The 21793-nt window shown below is 36.0% G+C and overlaps 1 protein-coding gene and 1 pseudogene across 5 annotated transcripts in view; one reads left to right on the top strand and one right to left on the bottom strand.

Annotated features, from left to right (window-relative positions):
* Nucleotides 1-21793, top strand: part of DGKI (diacylglycerol kinase iota) — a 501434-nt gene that overhangs the window by 295488 nt on the left and 184153 nt on the right. For all 5 annotated transcript variants that reach the window (XR_009185891.2, XM_071215292.1, XM_058297427.2 and 2 more), the window contains 4 exons: nucleotides 1913-1968; nucleotides 2877-2939; nucleotides 6700-6773; nucleotides 8217-8328. Coding sequence is in view for 4 of the 5 variants with exons in the window: in XM_071215292.1 (XP_071071393.1) it covers nucleotides 1913-1968; nucleotides 2877-2939; nucleotides 6700-6773; nucleotides 8217-8328 (305 nt within the window). In the remaining variant the exon portion in view is untranslated. The remainder of the gene's footprint in view (nucleotides 1-1912; nucleotides 1969-2876; nucleotides 2940-6699; nucleotides 6774-8216; nucleotides 8329-21793) is intronic.
* On the bottom strand, nucleotides 19103-20814 carry LOC139438933 (integrator complex subunit 13 pseudogene; annotated as a pseudogene).

Raw genomic sequence — 21793 nt, 5'->3', positions numbered from 1 at the left:
GTTCCATAAAGCATGAAAGAATTAATGCAGCTGAAATGGTACACAGTCAATTTTGAGTCAAAGCAGGCCCAAAACAAAATATCATTCAACAGACCAATTTATGCTGAAGAAGACATTGTTTGTGAAAATGGTTACTTCTGCGGCCAAGAATGGGAGATAAGGCAGGCACAGTAATTAATACCATTTTTATCTTCTTTTTGTCTACTCTACTGGATAAATTAACCTTTAATCTTTTCTTTTACTAGGGTTAGAGTATTTAATTTGGTCGAACAGAGTAGATGATTAAGAGAGATTTGAAATGCAGAAACTGTAGATGAAGATAGCTCTCAGGGGCCATTCCAGGGAAGCTGACTTGGCCCAGTGGTTAGGGCATCTGTCTACCACATGGGAGGTCCGTGGTTCAAACCCTGGACCCCGGGCCTCCTTGACCCATGTGTAGCTGGTCCTTGCATAGTGCTGATGCGCGCAAGGAGTACCCTACCATGCAGGGATATCCCTGCATAGGGGAGCCCCACACGCAAGGAGTGTGCCCCGTAAGGAGAGCCACCCAGTATGAAAGAAAGTGCAGCCTGACCAAGAATGGTGCCGCACACATGGAGAGCTGACACAACAAGATGACACAACAAAAAGAAACACAGATTCTCGTGCCGCTGACAACAACAGAAGCGGACAGAGAAGAACACGCAGCGAATAGACACAGAGAACAGACAACTGGGGCGGGGAGAAGGGGAGATAAATCAATCAATCAACCAATCAATCAATCAATCTTTAAAAAAATAAAAGGGCCACTCCACAAAAATATTGCCATTTTTTTTCCATTTGCAAACCTTTACTCAGTTTCCCTGCCATGTGATAAAATTTTATTCTAAAAATCATGAAATTATTCATTCAGGATTATTTCTTGAGGTCCTGTACTTTTGCCCAGTCTTACTGAGTAAATTGTTTGCTACTTTTCTTCATCTAATCATCAAAAGTTGAGAATTGTCATTGAAAGATAGGGTTACATCTTGGAGAGTTTCAGCTGTCTATGGAGAAATAACTTGGAGAAAGTCATAGACCTGAGAATGAATTAATGAGAATATGGAATAAAATAGGAAAAGGTAGAAGATGACAATGGGATCTTTTGGAAAGTCTTGGAATTTATTAGAAAATAATATGTGAGGAAATAATATTTCATTTAGGTGTTTTTAAATATTCTGAATTCATGTGAAATTTCTATTGCTAATTCTTGTTTCATTTTGTTGTTGTCCTCAACCTCTGCAGCATATGGGATCAAACTCAATATCAAACCATTTTCCAACCAGTGTCTTTTCTGTAATATAAGCTCCTGGGTCCATTTAGCAGACCATCTGCATTTATGTAAACACTAAACCAAATGATTTTTCTCTCACAAGCAAAAGAGCAGAAGGTAGTATAACATTTCTTTTTGCAAAATGTGCAAAAAATTCTCCATTAATTTTTCTTAAAATTCCCCACATTTGGAATTCATTAGTATGGAAGCCATGCCCCATGGAAGTCAAGCAACTATTTGCCCCTCTACTTCCTCTTATCTCCACCAACCCTGCATTTGAATAGAGTCCAGAGAATCTCAAACTCTAATATGCTTAAGAATCACCTGGAGAGGTTTTAAAACCACAGACTCCTAGACCCCAAACCCAAAGGTCTGGGGGAGGGCCCAATAATTTATATTTCTAAAAAGCTTCCAGTTGATGCTGATGCTGCCAGCTTGGGGACTATACATATGTAGCACTGGACAACTGGCCTGTAGCATCTAAGGAAAAGATGATAGTGAAGTTGTTGGATACATCAGAACTCTGGGGTAGGGAGGAAAGAGAAGGAAGAAGGGGTGCTAATCTAAGTCACTACCTTTAATGAGGTCTCTACAACAAAACTTACCTTTCTTCTTCCACAGAAGCAAATCCAGAGAAATTCAACAGTCGTTTTCGAAATAAAATGTTTTATGCAGGGGTAAGTATTTATTTCAAGATATTAGTGTTACATATTATTACTACTAATAATAAATTACTATTAGTGAAAATTATTAGTAATAAATATGCTAACTGCATTAAAATAATTCCATATACATCTCAGATAGTTGTATGTCCATATGTGGTTATTTTAATGCCCTGATTTGAGAATAAAAGTAAGGTTGTATTTATTAAGTTAGTTGGCAGAATGAGAGCCAGTGTTTATCATCCCTTGTTGAAGGAGTGATGTGAAAAACACACGTCAGAGATCACAAAGAAGCCTTTGTGAAGAATGGGGAAATTAGCTAGACTGAAAAATGTATAGTCTATGTTAAGAATGTGGTTTAAACAGGGGTATGTGCCCATTGACATTTGGATAAGAGATTGGCAGACCATGGAAATTTTCCATGGAAGTATAGATGAGATTAAGAGGGACCTCTTTTTCCTCTTCTCCTCCTCAGGGACATTCCTGGAGGTGAAGGAACAGAAGTTAAAAATAGTGATAAGGAAAGTGTCTTTTAAATTTATACCATTGGATTGAGGGAATTGGGATAAAAGGGTGGTGGAGCAAGGCATTCTCAGTGGCAAACTAAATATCATATCAGCACCTAACAAAAAAGTTGTCAGGAAAGTTTGTCACAGTAAGCCTTTAAACTGACCCATGAAATTATCCCCTTTTCCACTCTCCTACTGTGATCTTAATTCTACTATAGTTAACAGTTTGAAAATAAAGAGAAAGATTTGAGTTTGACAGCCACTGTGCTGTTTTATTTTAGATTCAGCAAAAAAAGAGAATTTGTTTTATATTTTTGAATAATTTGGAATATTTAGGATATCTGTGTGGAAGTGAGGATTTTGTATAACCATACACTTAAAAGACTTTTTCCTCCTTATTTCCTTGTGGTATAGGCAGCTTTTTCTGATTTTCTTCAAAGAAGTTCCAGGGATCTGTCCAAACATGTTAAAGTTGTTGTAAGTATTGAAGATATTGATTAATTTCATTTAACACGAATATGTATGCTGAGAGAACTGAACTCAAAAAAAAAATTTATAAATTTAGATTAATTATTGTACTGTATAAGAACTTTAGAGATCATTTAGTATAGTCCATTCAGCTAACATTTCCTGAGTGCCTAGTATGTATTGAGCACTGTCTTAGTTGTGGAAATGATGATAAATAAGACTATTTTCACCCCTCAAGAAACTCACAGTTCAGTCAAGAAGATAGGCACATAATTCATTGCCTAACAGTATAATAAATGTTATTATTCAGCTCTTTGCACAATATGGTTGTGGCACAAAGGGAGAAATGATAACTCTGACAATGGTGGAGTCAGGGAAACCTTCCTCAAAGAAATAATGTTTACTTAGGTCATGAAGTATAAATAGTCACTCACCATGCAAATATCTTTATTCCAGGGCTGTCTGAAGAATCTTCATTTTAGAAAAGAGCATTGCTTTCAGTTTTTTGTGCCAACTCACTCTCCCACCTTATCAAGATTCCCCACCACTAAATGGATTTTGTATTGTATGTGTGTGTATGTTATTTTCTCCTGGGCTTATATGCCATGTTTTGAACACACACTGCTTGGGAGAGAGGGAGGGAAAAAGTTATCCTTTCTCATTTAAAGATAGTATATAGTTAGATTTTAAGAACAATATAAAATATTTCCTCATACTAAAAATGTTAACAGAAGAGATGAGCATGACTTTGTTGCATGTAATTGTGTAAGTAAAAAAGATAAGCAGAAAGAGATAATCATATAGATGTAAGAGAATGGATGGGACTAAACAAATATTTGAATTTATCATGAGATAGGTAAAGAATAAGAATATGTGACTGAACAAAAGATATACATGAGAACAGAGAAGAAGTATGTTCTAAGGCTACTAGATATACAGAGGAATATATAGAAACAGGAGAGAACACAAACTAAATCATGTAATCAACAGTAAAGCATTCATGAGGCATGAATCTCCTAAGTCACCTGAAATAAGAGATAAAGCCCTCTACCACTATTAGTTAACAACCTTGGCACCACAATCAGAAGTTTCAGTACTCATAGAGTAACAATAAAAAGCAAATATCTTTTTAACTTGTAGACTCTTGAGGACTGATATATTTGCCTTTAGAAAGACACAGGGTCCATTGAACTAGGAAGATGTTTATTTTGATAAGTTATAGTTATTAAATTTAAGTAGAAGCAACCTTACACCAAACTTGCTCTGTTTCTTCAGCTGCCTGCAACCTAGCAAAAAAATAACCTTTACAATTCCTTGCAGTACTTGTAGCATTTATACGAACATATCAGTACCTATGCAGAGAGCCAGTACAGCACTTTTGAATGGCAGTACACTGTTCAAGTAACCTGGCTTGAAATTAAACTCTATATGCTTCCTAAAAATTAGTCTCTCTCTCCCATCTCTGACAGGCCACTGGATGATAAATGTCTGATACATAGGTGGCTGTGAAGCAGTAATTAAAAGAAGTTTGCCGGAAGGCCAAAATGGCAGCTAAATAACTAGGAAAGATTTTATATCAGCCAACACATGTATTACCATGTGGATTGATTTATGTAATCATATCTTCTTTGATAAGAAGGATAAGGACATAGAAAATAAATCCAACAACTTGGGATTCAGCCCTAAGTCTGCTTTTATCACATATGTGAATTTAGAGAAGTTCTTTAACTTTTCAGGAGAATTTTTTACCAGTTCCTCATTTGTAAAGTGAGTATAGTAAGATATGACTTGGAAACAATGATTTTTTACTGTTGTGCTGTAACACAAAGGAACACAGGGATATTCCTTTAATGATATCACTGTATGTTTTCTTGAGTGAGAGATAAAAAGGTTGGAAGGGTACCAAAAATGATTAGATGTGTATACAACAGCACATCATCTTATTTTTTGCCACAGGGGGCAGGGGTGGCGGTCATTGTTTCTGATGTAATAGTTAATTCCTCACACAAATGTAAAATGCTGGTATGAATACTATACCAAAAAAATCCCGAAATAGTCAACAACAAAAACCTACATACAGCATTATTGTCTTTATTTCTCGTATTTCCCATGTTGTTTTAATTTGTCAGTAGGTGAGCTAATATACAGGAACATGTAGCACATGCTAACATTTTCATTTGTGTGTGTTTGAAATAAGAAAAAAACTGAAAACTGCTGTTCTAAAAAATTCTAAAATCTAAAGGTCATACTATTTAAGAAAACTTGGTAAAGCACAATACAAAACTTGGTAAAGCACAATAAGGTGCAAGTTATCTTTATAATTTGATGAGTCCTCTGAATCTACTGGCATGTTTTCCAGAAGGAAAAAAGTAAAATATTAAAAACTGAATTCAGTTCTAAATACAAAAATGTTTTATCATCTTTTCCTATAATGTAACAATACTGCTGTGTATGCTATTAATGTATCACATCCCATTTTTAAAAGTTTTCATTGCTAACAATTCTCAATTTGGATAATTTAAAATGTCTATATATTTTTAAAATTGGTATAGTCATCTGTAAACTCAATTCAACTCCTCATATAAATTGGGAGAATTCATGCTTGTTTAGTAGTTGGGATTATAGCAAAAACACCTTAAATCAACGTCTAGAATTTTGTTCCTATCTAAGTTACATTTGAAAATATTTTGTTCATTTAAGACTGTAAGATTTCCTGGAATTAATTGTTGAGAATGCTCATGAAAATGAGACTGCATTAAAATCATTTGGGAAAAGAATGCAGGTCCTTAGAGACATCCTTGACTGCTAACAGAATCATTGTACTTAGATTGAAACTCCTCCTAAAGAGATCTTAAAAATTTGCAGGGAGCTTGGGAATGTTTTACTTCTCTCTTCAAAAGAGAAGATAATGGGAAACTTCTGTGATGAGAATGTGGGGAGAGCAAATATAAAAGCAGGTTTATACTGCTCACATTGAGCAATCTATAGTTGTGACTAGAGGATTCTTTTGACTTTTATCACAGTGGGAAATGAGAAAGGAAAATAGAGCCTTTACTTTGATTAGTGGAATATAATCAGGGGATACTCTTGAGGAAAGTGCTAACCGATGAGGAAAGTACGAAGGAATTCAGGCCAAGCTGGCCCAGTGAAGCAACGTATCTCAAAAGTACAGCCAAAGTCTGTGAGAGATTAAATTATAACAGCAAAGTGCTAATGGAGACAATGTTAATTTATAATTAGATATCTTTTTAAAAGCTTTCAGTACGTAGCTCTCACATAGTGTTCAAAATATTGTTTAACATTTTCAAAATGAAAATTATCTCAAAAAGCAGAGGAAAAAAGTGGTTATATTCATTTATATTATTTGAATCAGGTAACAATAGTGCTGAACACTAGTGCCTTAACTTCAGGCTTCAGTCTTTTAAGTGGTCATAAATGCTTTAATGATTATGCTACCAGTCTACATTTCTAATAATCCAAGATTAAGAATGACAGTAGTTTCTTTGTGAGAAAAGAGAAAAATCATTTGGGTTAAATGCCACTTTTTTCCCATTAAAAATGAAACAAAACTCCCCTCTGAATCCTGGTTCTGGAAAATCTACAATCAGGCTAAATTTCCAGCCATTGTAAATGGTTGTCACCTAAGCAGAGGTGGCAGCACAGGGAGGAAAGCCGTGGTATGGGTTATTGTCAGCCCAGAGGTCTTTGATAATTTTTTTTACTTGAGACTACTTTAAAACCTTTGCTTTTTCTGCTTAAATTGTTGCAGTGTGATGGAACAGATCTCACCCCAAAGATTCAGGAGCTGAAATTCCAGTGTATAGTATTTTTAAATATACCCAGGTAAACTCTGTTCATATCATTTCCTTAGTTTGATGTGAGCTCTAGTTTGATTTGAGGTTATCTGTTTTCCTGTCAGAAAAATTTCAGGTGTAGACAATGAAAACTAGTTCTCCTAATGATTTATTAATGGTGTCCAGGACTGATAATATTGCTTTCCTGTGTGGGTTGTTTAGTTTTCTGTGAGATACGTGTTTTCTGTGTGGTTTCTACTTGCCCATCCTTAAGTAACCCAGAAATCCCTCTTGATTGGAACATTCTCATTTAATTCTCATTTATGGCTGTTTTTCCCCACCCCAGAATGATAGATTTTACTAAATCCCTGTTCTCAGTTTCCAAAAAGCTTCCTTCTGTTGTGTTAGGAAGCCATCCAGCCTGATTTGAGTATGGAATTCATTCAAAATAATTGCCAGATGATTGTCTTTGGAAAAAAAATAGCATCTATTAAGGTAGCATTTTCTAGCCAGGGTGTCAACTCTCTTTGGTGCTATTATATATATCAGAAGAAAGTGGTGTTTAAGATTAACTAGTCTCAAAATAAGCATCTTATCTCAGGGGCATAAAATTAGATTCTAGGCTCCCAAGCCAAGATTTTGGAAGGGATAGAACTAAGATCCTTTGTTATGTGCACAGCAGGAAATTCAGACACAAACTCTGCAAATACGTTCCATTTAGACTGAATTTAATTGAAATGAGAGTTGTATGTAAATCTATGGCTGGGAAAACATTTTATAACACCCTGATTACTTTTGACAGTGTTTGGTACAGTCAGTTACAATCCTATTTCAGAAGTTTTTTCAGTTTGATTGTTTAGGTATAACGCCTAGATTCCTAGGTAACATTATTAGTCCTCTTTATTTTTTCTTTCTTTTTCCTCTTCTCTTTTCCTTTTCCTTCCTCCCCTATCCTCCCCTCTGGACTACTCTTCCTCTGCTCTTCCAATCTCTTTTATTTTCCCTTCCACGACTAATCTCCTATCTTTTTTTCTTTATCCCTTCTTCATTCTTTCCTTCTTTTTCAGTTACTTTTCCCTCCTCCTGTGGGTGTTTATTATTTTAGTTATTTACAGTGCTGAACGTTTCCCTACCTCATTATCCTCTCCATTTTCTATTAGCATGCCTATGTCTTTCCCCAAGACCAAATTCTGATTCCAACTCCTGGTTAATTATAGTATAATCACAGAGAGCAGACAGGTGAAAAGTGTTGATAAATAATGAATTAGAAGATAGTTGGGCATCTCAGGATGCTTTTGTAAAATTGTGGCCCATTTCCACAGGCTGATAGTTTAGAGATTATAATTAGTCCATTTTCTTTTCTTTTGGAAGGTGTGTACCAAAAATTGAAAACTGTTTTTTATGTTAAATAAACTTTGGGTCTAACTATAATCCTTATAGTAATTATAAGACAAGGGGGATAAATTTAATTGTTGTTACTCTTATCTTGTAGATATTGTGCTGGCACAATGCCCTGGGGAAATCCAGGAGATCACCATGATTTTGAACCTCAGCGTCATGATGATGGCTATATAGAAGTTATTGGATTCACCATGGCTTCTTTGGTGAGCAAAACAATGATGATTTTATTGAAATGGAATTTGTTTTAGTCACAGTTAGAATTTGTTCACTTTACAGAACTTCAGTATAATTTTCTTTCCTGTTTTATTAATTTTTAAACTTTATGCAATTTAGAGTTGCTTAGGAAAAACAAGAAGAAAAAGTCACTTTTTTATGTCATAAAGAAAATTTATGTACATGGGTTTGAACTTCAAAAATAATGGACTTGATCTTTTTCTCCCACAATGAAATACAAAATTTTCATGTTTATTAAAAAGCATTATGCCACAGACATAGTCTGGCATTGATGTAGAAACCATACCATTTGATACTCCTTGGATTCCTGAGGAGATGAGTGATTAGATAAAAAAGTAAACTGGTCATTTGTATTCAACGTCATCTCACCTACTTATACATGAGATGGGCATCTCCATTATCTCAAAACACCTGAGTATAGAAAAAGCACATTATTATCATAGCATTAAAGGGTATTCAGTTGCCACAGTATTGAGATCACCTTTAAATTTTGTTTGCTTGCATTAAAAAAGTAAATTTATAGTATAAGTGTAATTTCGAACAGGCTTTAGGTCATGTATTCTCAGTTATTATTAAATGATGAGGGAGCCAATTAAAAATGATGTCATTTTGTCCTGTGTAAGTCAGGCCATACTACTGGTTTATAAAGCAAATAAAAATTTGCAATTTTGGGTAGCACTTATGCTGTACCTTAGTCTGGGAAGCAAGAAGATTGCATTTCTTGTTCTAAAAAGCAGCTCTTTCCCGCCCCCCCCCCCCCCCCCATACATCTCATGGATTCCAGATGACTTTTTCTCAATCACCTTGAATTAGTGAAGTTTAACAGAATAAACTATTATGATTATAGCAAGAGACACCATCACCTGGGAAACTGATGTCGCTTTTGTTTGCCATCTCTAGAATGCAGTGGTTGGTACAGCATAAAAGATTGGGCTGGGACTGACCTGAATTTCAGGGCTGTAGATCACATACACAGCGCGTACCCTCCAAAGCTCTTTATGCTAATTACAGCTGAAGACATAGCTAGGAGCAAATAGGAGAAAGTTCAAATATAGCACATATATGCAAGGAAGAATTTTTGGAGGTGACCAAAAACATGCTGTTATATGGTGGAAAAAACTGACCCACGTGTATTTTCTCATTTATGATTGATGCATGTACCAGAGCCTCCTAATTACAACTGTGTAATAGAAGGCTTTCAGGCAGTATCTAAAAGCAGATAATCCTTACCTAGGCCTGGGAGGGTATATCAGTCAGAATTCTCCAGAGAAACAGGACAAAAGATGTGTGTAGAATTTTATTATAAGAAATTGGTTCATGTAATTGTGGGAACTGGCAAGTCTGAATTTTATAGGGTAGGCCAGCAACTGGAAATTCCAGTAAGAGTAATGTTGAAGTCTTATGTCCAAATTCCTTAGACTGGAAAGTGAGGAAGGAGTAGAGGGTATAGTCTTGAAGTAGAATTCCTTTGCATTTAAGGTCTCCAACTTAGTGGATGAGGCCACCCACATTATTGAAGTTAAATTTCATTACTTAAAGTTAACTGATTGAGAATGCTAATCCTATCTACAGAATATCTTTACAGCCACATCTAGGTTAGTGTTTGACCAAACAACTGGATGCCATAACTTAGCCAAGCTGACACATAAAATTAATATCACAGAAGGCTAGGAGGAGTTTAGACATTTAGCTATTGCTTTTAATATCAAAAACAAAATCCTTACTTGGCCTGCAAAGTCGAGTGTCTCCCTAGCATTCTGGCCCTTCTCACTTCCTTCTTGGCTTTCTAGCTCAAGTGGCCTCTCAAGATCAAGCAGAGCTTTGAATATTCCTTGCTTCTTTATACCAGAACCTCTGCAGGTGCAATTTATTGTCTCTCTCTTTCTTAAAGATACTTAACTCTTTCATCTTCCCTGATGTCTGGGACCATGTCTGTGTCAAGTACTTTTTTGTCTTTTTTGTTTGATTTGCTTTTGCTTACTGTTTTATAATTAGTCTCTGAACAGGAGAGAGATGGCAGACTTCAAGTAGATAATTAGAGGAGAATTTAATGGGTGTACTATTTTAAAAAGGTTTATGAGAAGTAATAGATGGTGATATATTCCTGACCCGTGTCAGGTGCAAAAAAGAAAACTGTTTGGAAAGGGCCCCTGATAAGAGTAATATTTACTTAGAATATGCTGCCAAGTTGTGCCAAACTAGCAAGGAAGAAACCAGGGACATAAATATAGTGACCTCACCCTTCTTGCCCCCTAGATCTCCTGCTGGTGCCTCTCTCTGGATATGCCTAACACAAAGCCACATATAGCAGATATAGTTCAGTAGGTTAAATTTTCTTGGCAAAGAGGAGGGCTGAGAAAGGCAACAGTGGAAATCTCAGCACTCCAGTGTAGTGCCAAGGCATAGCAGAGGCCTGAAACATGTAGTTGGCAACTGAATGAGTTTTATCCAGTGGCACTCTGAATAAAAAAGGAACACTTTGAAGTACGAAAGAACATAGTCCTTTGTGGGAATAAGTAATTTTATGTGGTTTAAACGTAGGTGAAAAAAGAGTGGAAGCAGATGCTGCTGGGAGATAGGCAAGGGCTGGATCACAGATACATTATAGAATTTACCTAAAAGTTTTAACTTTATTCCAAGGTTACTGGGTCATTATTGAAGTGTGTTTTTAAATAATTATTTTTGTTATAGGAAACTTTCAACAAAAAGTAGACAATTTAATGAGCCATCACACCATCACTCAACTGCTATTAATTACTGGCTCATGGACAATCTTGTATCTTAATTCCCAGCTTCTGCCTCCTCTATGCTATTTAGAAAGAGATCCCAGACATTCTACTTCAGAATAGCAGAATAGTGGTTTATGCTTTGCATCTCTGTATAGCTTATGCACTTCAGTAATATTGGTTTATATTTCTCTCTTTTCATATATGTCTTAACTAATTACCCATATCATGGACAGAATTTTATTATTTTTTCTCATTCAGTATGAAAGAATCTTATTTTTGGTCCGTGATTTCTTGAAGCTATTATGCTTAATTAAAATTCTTACATTTCAAGAAGGTAAATTATTTGAAAATGCAAGTATTTGTTTAAACGAGCAGTTAAGCAGAAAAATGTAATTATTTGTGCCTGCATGTCTGTTTTTGTGTATTTATAATGATTGCTATATAATTAAGAAACATAATTATTAAGTAAAGTCTTTTAGAAAAATTATTTTTCATAGAATTTGAAATGTTTGAAGTAATTAAAGGCTATAAACTTTTAACATTAGAAACCCAAACTAATAATTATATTTGTTTACTCCGTATTACTGAAGCAAAATTTAAAGAGTAGAAAATTCAGAATGGTACTTTAGGAAAGATTTGAAGTAGAATTACTGGCATGTGAAAAAATGGTTTCTTTTAGACTTTTTCTTGTATTTGCAAATTACAAAGCAGAAGTCTTCAATTCATTTTACCAATTGAAATGTATCCCTGCTAATTAAGATTATTTTTCATTGGATGCTTGGTAACTTGATTACCTGTTTGGAGTCACACTGCCCATAATCAGACATTGTAATTTGTATTTATTTTTGCCACAATTTTCTGCCATTATAGCCAAGAAGGTCTTTTCATGTTGAACCTAAGTACTTTAAAGCTATTCAATACAGTTCAAAGGATGATTCAGAGTTTGAGGAATTTGGGGCCTAGTTTGCCATGCTGTATGAACTCCAAAGATTTCAGTCTTAAAAATTTTAAAGAAACCATATAGGGCTTTCTTTATATTAACTCAAATTATATTGTATGATTTAGGCCTTTTTGTATTTATGAATTAAGAAAGCAAAAGGCTATTCAATGAAAAAAATTACATGGAGAAATCCCCAGGGTTGAAATTTTATGCATATTATATAATATATTCTTTCATTATTTGTTTTAAAAAAGGCAATATTAATATTCTGTTTACTTTGATGCGTAAGTATAAGAAATAAAGTAAAATATCAATCATAATCACATGGACCAAGAATAACCACTTATATTTTGATGTGTTTCCTTCCAATTGCTTTATATCTGTGTTTTAAAACATACTTAAAATTATATAAATAAAACCCATGCTATGGATGACTGCCTACTCTTTCATTGTATAAATATGTCCCATTTTACATAATATTTATTCCGTTATGAAACTTGTAGGTTTCTGATGCTGGTGTTATATAATCTTGTAATTCACATATGTGTTCATAAACCTGTTTACATTTCAAATTATTTTCTGAAGAGAAATTCCCAGAAAAGAAATTACTATAAAAAGGATCTGAACATGTAAAGCCTTTTAATAAAAATTATAAAATCACTTTCTCAGAAGTTTATACCATTTATTTGCCTACAAGTAATGTATGGGAATACCTGGGTGAACAGTGATTAAACATTTTTTTTTTGCAATGTTGTACATTTTTTCCTGTATTCTTTTTTTTTTTTTTTTGCATTTTGTCATTATTTTTATTTTAATTCTTTTTTTTAAAGACATTAAAATATATAAGAGGTTCCCATATACCCCACCCCCCACCCCACCCCCACTCCTCCCACATCAACAACCTCTTTCATCATTGTGGCACATTCATTGCATTTGGTAAATACATTTTGGAGCATGCTGCACTGCATGGATTATAGTTTACATTGTAGTTTACATTCTCCCCCAGTCCATTCAGTGGGTTATGGCAGGGTATATATTGTCCAGCATCTGTCCCTGCAATATCCTTTAGGACAACTCCAAGTCCCCAAAATACCCCCCCCCCCCATCTCTTCTTCCCTCTCCCTGTCCTCAGCAATTACTGGGGCCACTGTCTCCACATCAATGATACAATTTCTTCCACTGTTAGAGTCATAATAGTTTTATACTAGAATACCAGTAAGTCTACTCTAATTCATGTTTTGTTTCTCCATCCTGTGGACCTTGGGATGGTGATACTCACTCCACCTCTAAATCAAGAGGGGGCTTAGATTCCACATGGTTGATGGATGCAATTCTCCTGCTTGCAGTTGTAGGCACTCTTGATTCCCTGGTGTGGTGGTTGACCATCTTCACCTCCTTTTTAGCTGACCTGGATAAGTTCAGTGAACCAGAGAGTAGGAGTTGCAACTCTGATGCAACTGAATCTATAGATTCAGGGCCCAACTGGCACACGGCCAGTCCAGAGATTCAAGTCTCCTGAGTATATAACAACCCCAGCGCCAACTGCAGGTTCAATAAAAGTGACAGAAGATAATATCCCACATTTCTTGAAATTATGTTAATAGAGACAAAATTCTATCACAGAAAAATAGAGAATTCTATTATAGAATAATAGAGAGTCAAACTCCATCCCTAGAAAGAAATAAATTATATCTTTTGTAGAATTTTTAAAATTCTGGAACAAATAATTATGCAGAAATAAACAAAAAAATTGAGAGCAAGGGCATATTGTTTATCTTTATTGTTACCTCTTACGTCTTCTTTTTTGAAGTGTCTAAGTGTTTCGAACTTTTTAATTGACTGTTGGTTTTATTATTGAATTCCAGAAATTATTGATATATTCTTGATACATGTCTTTTGACAGCTTTAAGTACTGAAAATATTTTCTCTTGGTCTTGTCATACCTTTGCATTTTCTTAATGGTTTCTTTTGATGAAAATAAATTTTAAACACTCTTTGGAAGTCCAGTTTTATGAAGTTGATTTATTTTATATTAGAGCATTTTGTCTCCTTCCTAAGGAATCTTTGCTTACCCCAAGGAAGTTTGGGAAAATGTTCTGTATTTTCTTCTTGAGAATTTACAGTTTTGTTCTGTGTAAGTCTATGATTTGATTCACATTAATTTTTGTGTATTGTACAAAGTAGGAAACAAGGTTTATTTTGTTCATATGTTTATCCAGTTTTTTTCCCAGCATGATTCATAGTATAAAGACTGTCCTTTTCTCATAGCAGTGCTTTGCTGCTTCTGTCCATAGTCAATTAATTGTGTGTGGGTCTATTTCTGACTCTAATCTGTTCTATTGATCTATTTGTTTATCTTTATACCAATACTATACTCTCTTGCTTTTTTTTTTTAAGATTTATTTTTTTTATTCCACACACCCCCCCCCCCCCACTGCCTCATTCTTTTGTGCTCACTGTCTGTTCATTGTATGCTCATCTTCTCTTTAGGGGGCACCTGAAACCAAACTCAGGGCCTCACATGTGGGAGGGGGCACCCAATCACTTGAGCCATCTCAGTTTCCTGCTTTGTTGTGTTTCTCAATATTTTTTCCTCCTTGTGTCTGTTGTTGCATCATCTTGTTGTGTCAGCTTGCCACACCAGACTGTTAATATTAACTCACTGCCTTACTTGTCCTTCCCAGGAGGCACTGGGAACTGAACCTGGGGCCCCCCCATGTGGTAGGTGGGAGCTCAATTGCTTAAGCCACATCTGCTTCCCTGTCTTGCTTACTATAGCTTTATACTAAGTTTTTAGTCTGGTAATGTGAATCATTTCAGTTTGTTCACCTAAGAGTGTTTTAATTATTTTATGTCTTTAGAATTTGCATATATTTTAGAAGTTTATTAATATCTACAAAAACCTTTTGGAATTACATTGAATCTATAGATAAATTTGGAGAGAACTGACATAATAACATTTTCCCCAATTTTTGAGCGTGGTATATCTCTTCATTTATTTGTGTTCCTTAATTTTTCTTAGCAATGTTTTGTAGTTTCAGTATAGTTTTCAGAATCTTGCATGCATTTTTTTAAAAAACATTTTTTATTGAAGTATTTTTAAACTTATAGGACAGCTACAAAAAATAATACAAACCCCATACAGAGAACTCCAACATATCCCTGTACCCCAGGTACCCAGATCCACCAATACTAACATTTCACCACATTTGCCATATCATCCTGTCTATCTATTGTCTGTATTTATCTATTTATCAACTTATCAATCCATTTTCTCAACACTGCAATGTGAGTTGTATACATCATGCTCCTTAAATACTTAATACAGCCATGCACATTTCCTAAGAATGTGCTTTTCACATGTGTAACCATCTTAAGTGCAATTATCAAGTACAAGAACTTTGACATTAATATGAAGCTTACAGTCTATTGTCCAAGTTTTTCATATATCCCTATAATGTCCTTTTGAGTCTTTTCTCTTCCCTTGTTAGATCCCATCCAAGATCATGTATTACATTTAATTGTCATTTTCTCTTCAGTGGAATTAATCACATTTACAGCATTGCAGTACCCTCACCACTTTCCATTACTGAAACTTCCCTATCTCCCCAAATGAAAATCCTACACTCACTATGTTTTGTTTTGTTTTTTAATAAAGAAGGCTGGATTTCTTTTTTTTTTTAAAGATTTGTTTTTCTCCCCTCTCCCCCCCCCCCATTGTCTGCTCTCTGTGTCCATTCACTGTGTGTGTTCTGTGTCCACTTGGATTCTTGTCAGTGGCACCAGGAATCTGCATCTCTTTGTTGCATCATCTTGCCACGTCAGCTCTCTGTGTATGCGGCACCACTCCTGGGCAGGCTGTGCTTTTTTCACATGGGGTGGCTCTCCTTATGGGGTGTACTCTTTGTGCGTGGGGCTCCCCTATGCAGGGCACACCCCTGCGTGGCACGGCACTCTTTGTGTGCATTAGCTCTGCGCATGAGCCAGCTCACCACATGGGTCAGGAGGCCCTGGGTTTGAACCCTGGACTTCCCATGTGGTAGGCAGACACTCTATCAATTGAGCCAAATCCATTTCCCCCCACTATGTATTAACTCCCCATATCCCCTGCCACCTGCCCCTGGCAACCTTTACTCTTAATTTCTGTCTCTATGAGCATGCATATTTTCCAATATTTTCTTTGTAGTTACCATGAAGCTTAAATTTCATATCTTAAATCTGTAGCAATCTCATATGCATTGATACCAACTTAACTTCAATAGTATACACAAACTATGTTCCTATATCCCTCCATCCTCTCCACCCTTATGTTGTTCTCATCACAAATTACATGTATTTACAATATAAGTCCAGAATTGCTGATTTATCATGAAATTTTATGCATTTGCCTTTTAGATCCTGTAGGAAGTAAAAAGTGGTGTTGTAAACCAAATATACAATAGTACTGGCATTTGTATTTACCATGAGTTACACTTGTGAGAGATTTTTATTTCTTCATGCAGCTTTGATGTATTGTCTATTATCTATTACATGCTAAAGAGATGCTCTTTTAGCATCTCTTGTGGGGCTGGTCTAGTGGTGATGAATTCTCTCAGCTTTTGTTCATCTGGCAGTGTCTTAATCTTTCCCTCATTTCTGAAAGACAGCTTTACCAGATGCAGAATTCTTTTCTGGCCATCAAGATTTTTTTTTCTTTGCTTTCAGCACCTAAGTATGTCATCCTATTGCCTTCTTGCCCCCCATGGCTTCTGTTGTGAAATTGGCACTTAATCTTACTGAACCTCCCTTATACATGACACAGTGATTCTCTCTTGCAGCTTTTATAATTCTCTCATTTTTAGCATTTGACAGTTTGATTATAATATGACATATTGGAGGTACATTTGGATTTATCCTGTTTTGAGTTCGTTGAGTATCTTGGATATATATAGTGAAGTCTTTCACTAAATTTGAAAACCATTATTTTTTTGAATATACTCACTGCCCCTTTCTCTCTTTCTTCTCCTGCTGGGACCACAATGTGTATATTGGTACACTTGATGGTGTCCCACAGACTACTTAGGCTCTGTTCACTTTTCTTAATTCTTCATTCTGTTCCTCAGACTGGATGATTTCTTATGGTCACTGATTCTTTCTACTGTGAGCCCAATATGCTGTTGAACCCTTCTAGGGAATTTTTAATTTCTGTTACTGTGGTCTTCATCTCTGTTTGGTTCCTTTTCATAAGTTGCATCTATCTATTGATGATCCCTTTGTGCTTATCTGTCATTTTTCTGATTTTCTTCAGTTCTTTGTCCATGTTTTCCTTTAGCTCTTAGAGCATAATTAGGACCATTTCTTAAAGTCTTTTTCTGTTGTGTCCAAGATCTGATCTTCCTCAATGATGATTTATATTGCTTTAATCTTCTTCTTTGCCTTGGCTATAGCTTCCTGTTTCTTGGTATGTTTTGTAACCTTTTATTGGAACCTGGACATTTTGATGTTTTAAGATGTCATGACTGGAATTTTGATTCTGAGGTATTTGTTCCTTAAGCTTTTTTCCAGCTAGTGTTATAACAGAGCTTTCTTTGAAAGCCAGGAGTGAGAAAAAAAAAAAAAAAAGAGAAGGAAAGGAGAAGGAAGAGAAGAAGGAATAAAGGAATAAAAGAAAATGCCTTTCCCAGTCTTTGCAGATTGACTTATATTAGTGCTCTCCTTCAGAGAATATTGATACAATTAGTTTAGGGAATAGCTCAAGGTCATAGCATAGGGGCTTACCCGATCCTTTCTGTGCATTCTTCCTATCTTGAGCATGCTGTATGAGGTCCTAGGAATTCCCAAATTTACATGGATATAGAAGTCCCCTCTTGCCTAGGAAACAGTTGCCTCATGCTCCTAGGCACAGCACTGTATGTCCTATAGCCAGCAATCTGTAAACTGCCTTCCACACACAGGGCAAGTTCCAGGATGGCAAGCTTGTGATGACTGCCCTGGTCCAGTCCCTCAGGTCACTACCAGAGAGATTCAGCCAGACGTTCCTGCTCCCTGTATATGCATGAGAGTTACTCTGCTCTGCCCAGAATTGGGACAAGGCATTCACATTGGGAATGCAGGCAGCTCCAAGCTGAGCTCGTGAGGGGCCAGCCAGTGTCCCTTGAAATCCTTTCACTTCTAAGTTGCCTTTTTCTTGATTTGACATTCACCCTGTTACTGAAATTTAACTTTTTTCTGGGCCTTTGAGAAAGATGTTTCTGACAGTTCTTGCTGGTTGTTCAAAGCTTCTGTGCAGGGACAAATCCCTGAAGTTTCCCTCTCTACCATCTTTTTTTTTTTTTAAGATTCATTTATTTATTTATACCCCCTCTCCCACACAATGGTTCCCTTGTCAGTCTGCTCATTGTTTACTCACTGTGTCTGCTCGTCTTCTCCAGGAGGCACCAGGAACCAAACCCGGGACCTCCCACATGGGAAGAGAGTGTCCAACGGCCTGACCCAGACCCGCTCCTTGTGGGCTGTGGCGTCTGCTGGCTTGTGGTGGTGGGTTGCAATGTCCAGCTCATTGTAGCAGGTTGTGGCAGGTGCAGTGTCTACTCATCTTCTTTAGGACGCACTCGGAGCTGAACCCAGGACTTCCCATGTGGTAGGCAGGCACCCAACTGGTTGAGCCAGATCTACTTCCCCCTTTACCATCTTGATCAGGGCAAGGATCTTGTATGCCTTTCTTTAAAATTCATTCCTATTTGTTTTTTGAAGCTATTTTAAATAGTTTTTGAAGCTATTTAAAATTGTTTTTAATTTTACATTTAATTATTCATTTCTAGTATAAAGAAATATAACATTGTATATATATATGTATATAGTTATGCATATTTTCCTTGTCTTGCAATTCACTTATTAGTGCTCATTTTTAATAGATTTCCTAGGTTTTTCTACATACACAATTATATTGTTTGTTAAAAAAAGTTTTGCTATTTCCTTACATGCTTTTTATTTCTTTTCCTTGCCTTATTGAGCTGGCTAAGGTATTGAGTAAGATGTTGAAGAGAAGTGATAAGATTGAATATACTTGCATTGTTCCTAATTTTAGGTAGAAAGCTATTCCAAGACTCTTTGATGTTACTCTCAGTTTTTAATATGGGCTCTGAAAAGGGTTTTTAATTCATTCCACATGATATGGTATTTTTCATCTCTCTTAGGGCCTTTTACTCTTGTACCAACTGTGGAAATAGATAGAGGATCACTTTTCTTTCCATATCAACTATGTTGTGTATTGTTTTTTGACAGTTTAACACATCTCTTTCTGTCAATGACTCACAATAACACTGGCTAGTGGAACTACTGCTTGCATGTTGAAAATGGTTTGTGAAATAATCATATGCCAGTAATGGGTATGTCTTTCTGACTGATCTTTTGTTTGTTCCAAAGGGATCTCAAGATTTCCATCAATTTTATATCTGGGGTCTAGGAAAGGAGCTAATCTGTTTTCCCTCATAAATTTACTGAAATCTGTAGTCCAGTAGTCTGTAACTCTTTGTCCACAGCCTTCATGATTGATGAATGAATCGAGAACTGTTAAGTACATGCAAAAATATTTCTTCCCTACTCCATGGCTACTAAGCATATAACAAATGACTTTGGAACCTGACTTGTGTGGTTGTTCCAATAACAGAATGACCATTTAGAAGAAAATTAGTAGGGCAGGAGAAAGGTCTACTATTTACATCTACAGGTGAAGTCCAATAAACTCCAGTGCAATAGTGCACTTCAGTGTTATTTGTCCTTGGCATACACCACCTTAATTTTATTGTTTCCTTAAATGTAGCTTCACTACTGCTGCCACCTAAGTGGGTATCACCATTGTTTAGGAAATCTACATATACATCTTTGTGATGAAGAAGCACCACATCATAACTGGCAGATGTATTTGGATATTGTTCTTCCTTCATTGGAATATTTATTTTTTTAAATCACTGTTTTACTTATTCGATCTCTAGTTTTAATTCCAGTGTTTTGTTTTTTCTTAATCATTGGAATACTTATAATAGTAGTTGATGCCAAGTCAAAATACTATTGTACTAATATATGCAATTTGATAGCAAGATGCCATCCTGCATGAATACTATGGACTTTACTAGGTAAAACAAATCTTTTTTAGGACAGTCAGACACGAGGCTGTTTTCACCAACTGGGTAGGTGTGGATCAAGACTGTCTCACACTTCTGAATCTGCATGAGATAATCTGAATTTGCAGCAAGCTAGTTATGCCTTTGAATTGTTTCTTACAGTCCTCAAGCATTCACACATGACTCATTATTTGCATTATTAACACAAATTATCCATCCTCTCTTTCCAACATGTTCTGCATTCTCCATTAGAGGAGTATGAGCCTCATGTTGGTATTCTGTAAGTTTGCAGAGGGTTTCCACTGCTGCAACTAGACCATGCAGAATACTGCAGCACTCTGGATCTGCCTGAGGATTAGGAGGCCCAACAGCAGCCAATGCTGCCATCAACTCCTACAAATTTTGGCTTTGTTGAATCAAAGAATTTAAAAAATGTACTCCAGAGTCACTCACAATGCAATGCACCAACTTTTTGAAAAGAAATATATCATACGTTTTTCTATAATATTCCATGGAAGATTCTACTGAGCAAGTTCAAAATGATTGAGATATGGGAGACAAAGGGATGGTTCCTTGGGTCTTAATCTTCACCAGCATATCAAACTCAACATGCTGTCTGCCTGATTCTGCCATGTAAGGGCAGTGGTCTACAACAAATACTGTTTTATGAGATTTAGACAAAATATTTATTTTGTTTTAACTTTCATATCTGGTGCTGCAGTGAAAATGAACAGAGGCTATGGGCCACAGCCTCTCTGAAGAAGGCTACTGCCTACATGGAGATGGTCAGAGCATAGTCAGGAATTTCTAGCACCAGAGCAGACTGGTTCTTCTCAGGCTTCCTAAATGCAGGAGTGTGTGCACATGCACCTGGACACAAACATTCACATACTTATGCTCATGTGTGCACAGAAAACTATTCGACAGCTTTACCAAACTCTGCTTCCCCCTCGGTGGGCCAGATGCCCAGGTTGCTATATAAACAGGATGAGGACAGAGGCAAGGAGAAAAAAAATGCCTTTGACCTTTAATATTTTCTACTTATTAATTCTTCCAGTTAGTGACTTGAGAGCCTCCACAACAGCAAAGTACTAACCACAGCACTGGCTAAACGAGCCATGGCTCCCAAATCACAGTGCCCTCCCCCAGGGCTACCTTTTGTCAGGTTTTCATATCATGGTTATGCTGGCCTCATAAAGTGAGATAGGAAATGCTATTTGGTTCTATCTTCTAAAGAAATTTGTATAAGATTTGTGTATTTTCCATAAATGGTTCAGAGACTTCCCCAGTAAATCATTGAGGCAATATAGACATAGACCTATGTCTATGTCTTTCCTTTTGAGTCAACTTTATTAAGAATTGGAGGGAATTTTTTCCATTTTATCTAAATAGTTGAATTTATTGGCATACTATCTTTAGGATCTGTCATAATTTCTTCTCTTTCATTCCTGATAAAGAAATTTCTATCAGTTATTTTCCCTTTTTTTCATTAGACTTGTTAGGAGTTAACACATTTTATTAACCTTTATAAAGAACCAACTTTTGGTTTAATTTATTTACTCGAGTGTTTGTCTGTTTTTCTATTTCATTCATTTCTACTCTTTATTGTTTTCTTCCTCCTTCTGTTTAGTGTCATTTGTTCTTTTCAAGTTCTTAAGTTGGA

The sequence above is a fragment of the Dasypus novemcinctus genome, chromosome 5 (genome assembly GCF_030445035.2).
Source record: "Dasypus novemcinctus isolate mDasNov1 chromosome 5, mDasNov1.1.hap2, whole genome shotgun sequence".
Lineage (NCBI taxonomy): Eukaryota > Metazoa > Chordata > Mammalia > Cingulata > Dasypodidae > Dasypus > Dasypus novemcinctus.
This window is presented reverse-complemented; position numbering and strand designations above follow the sequence as displayed.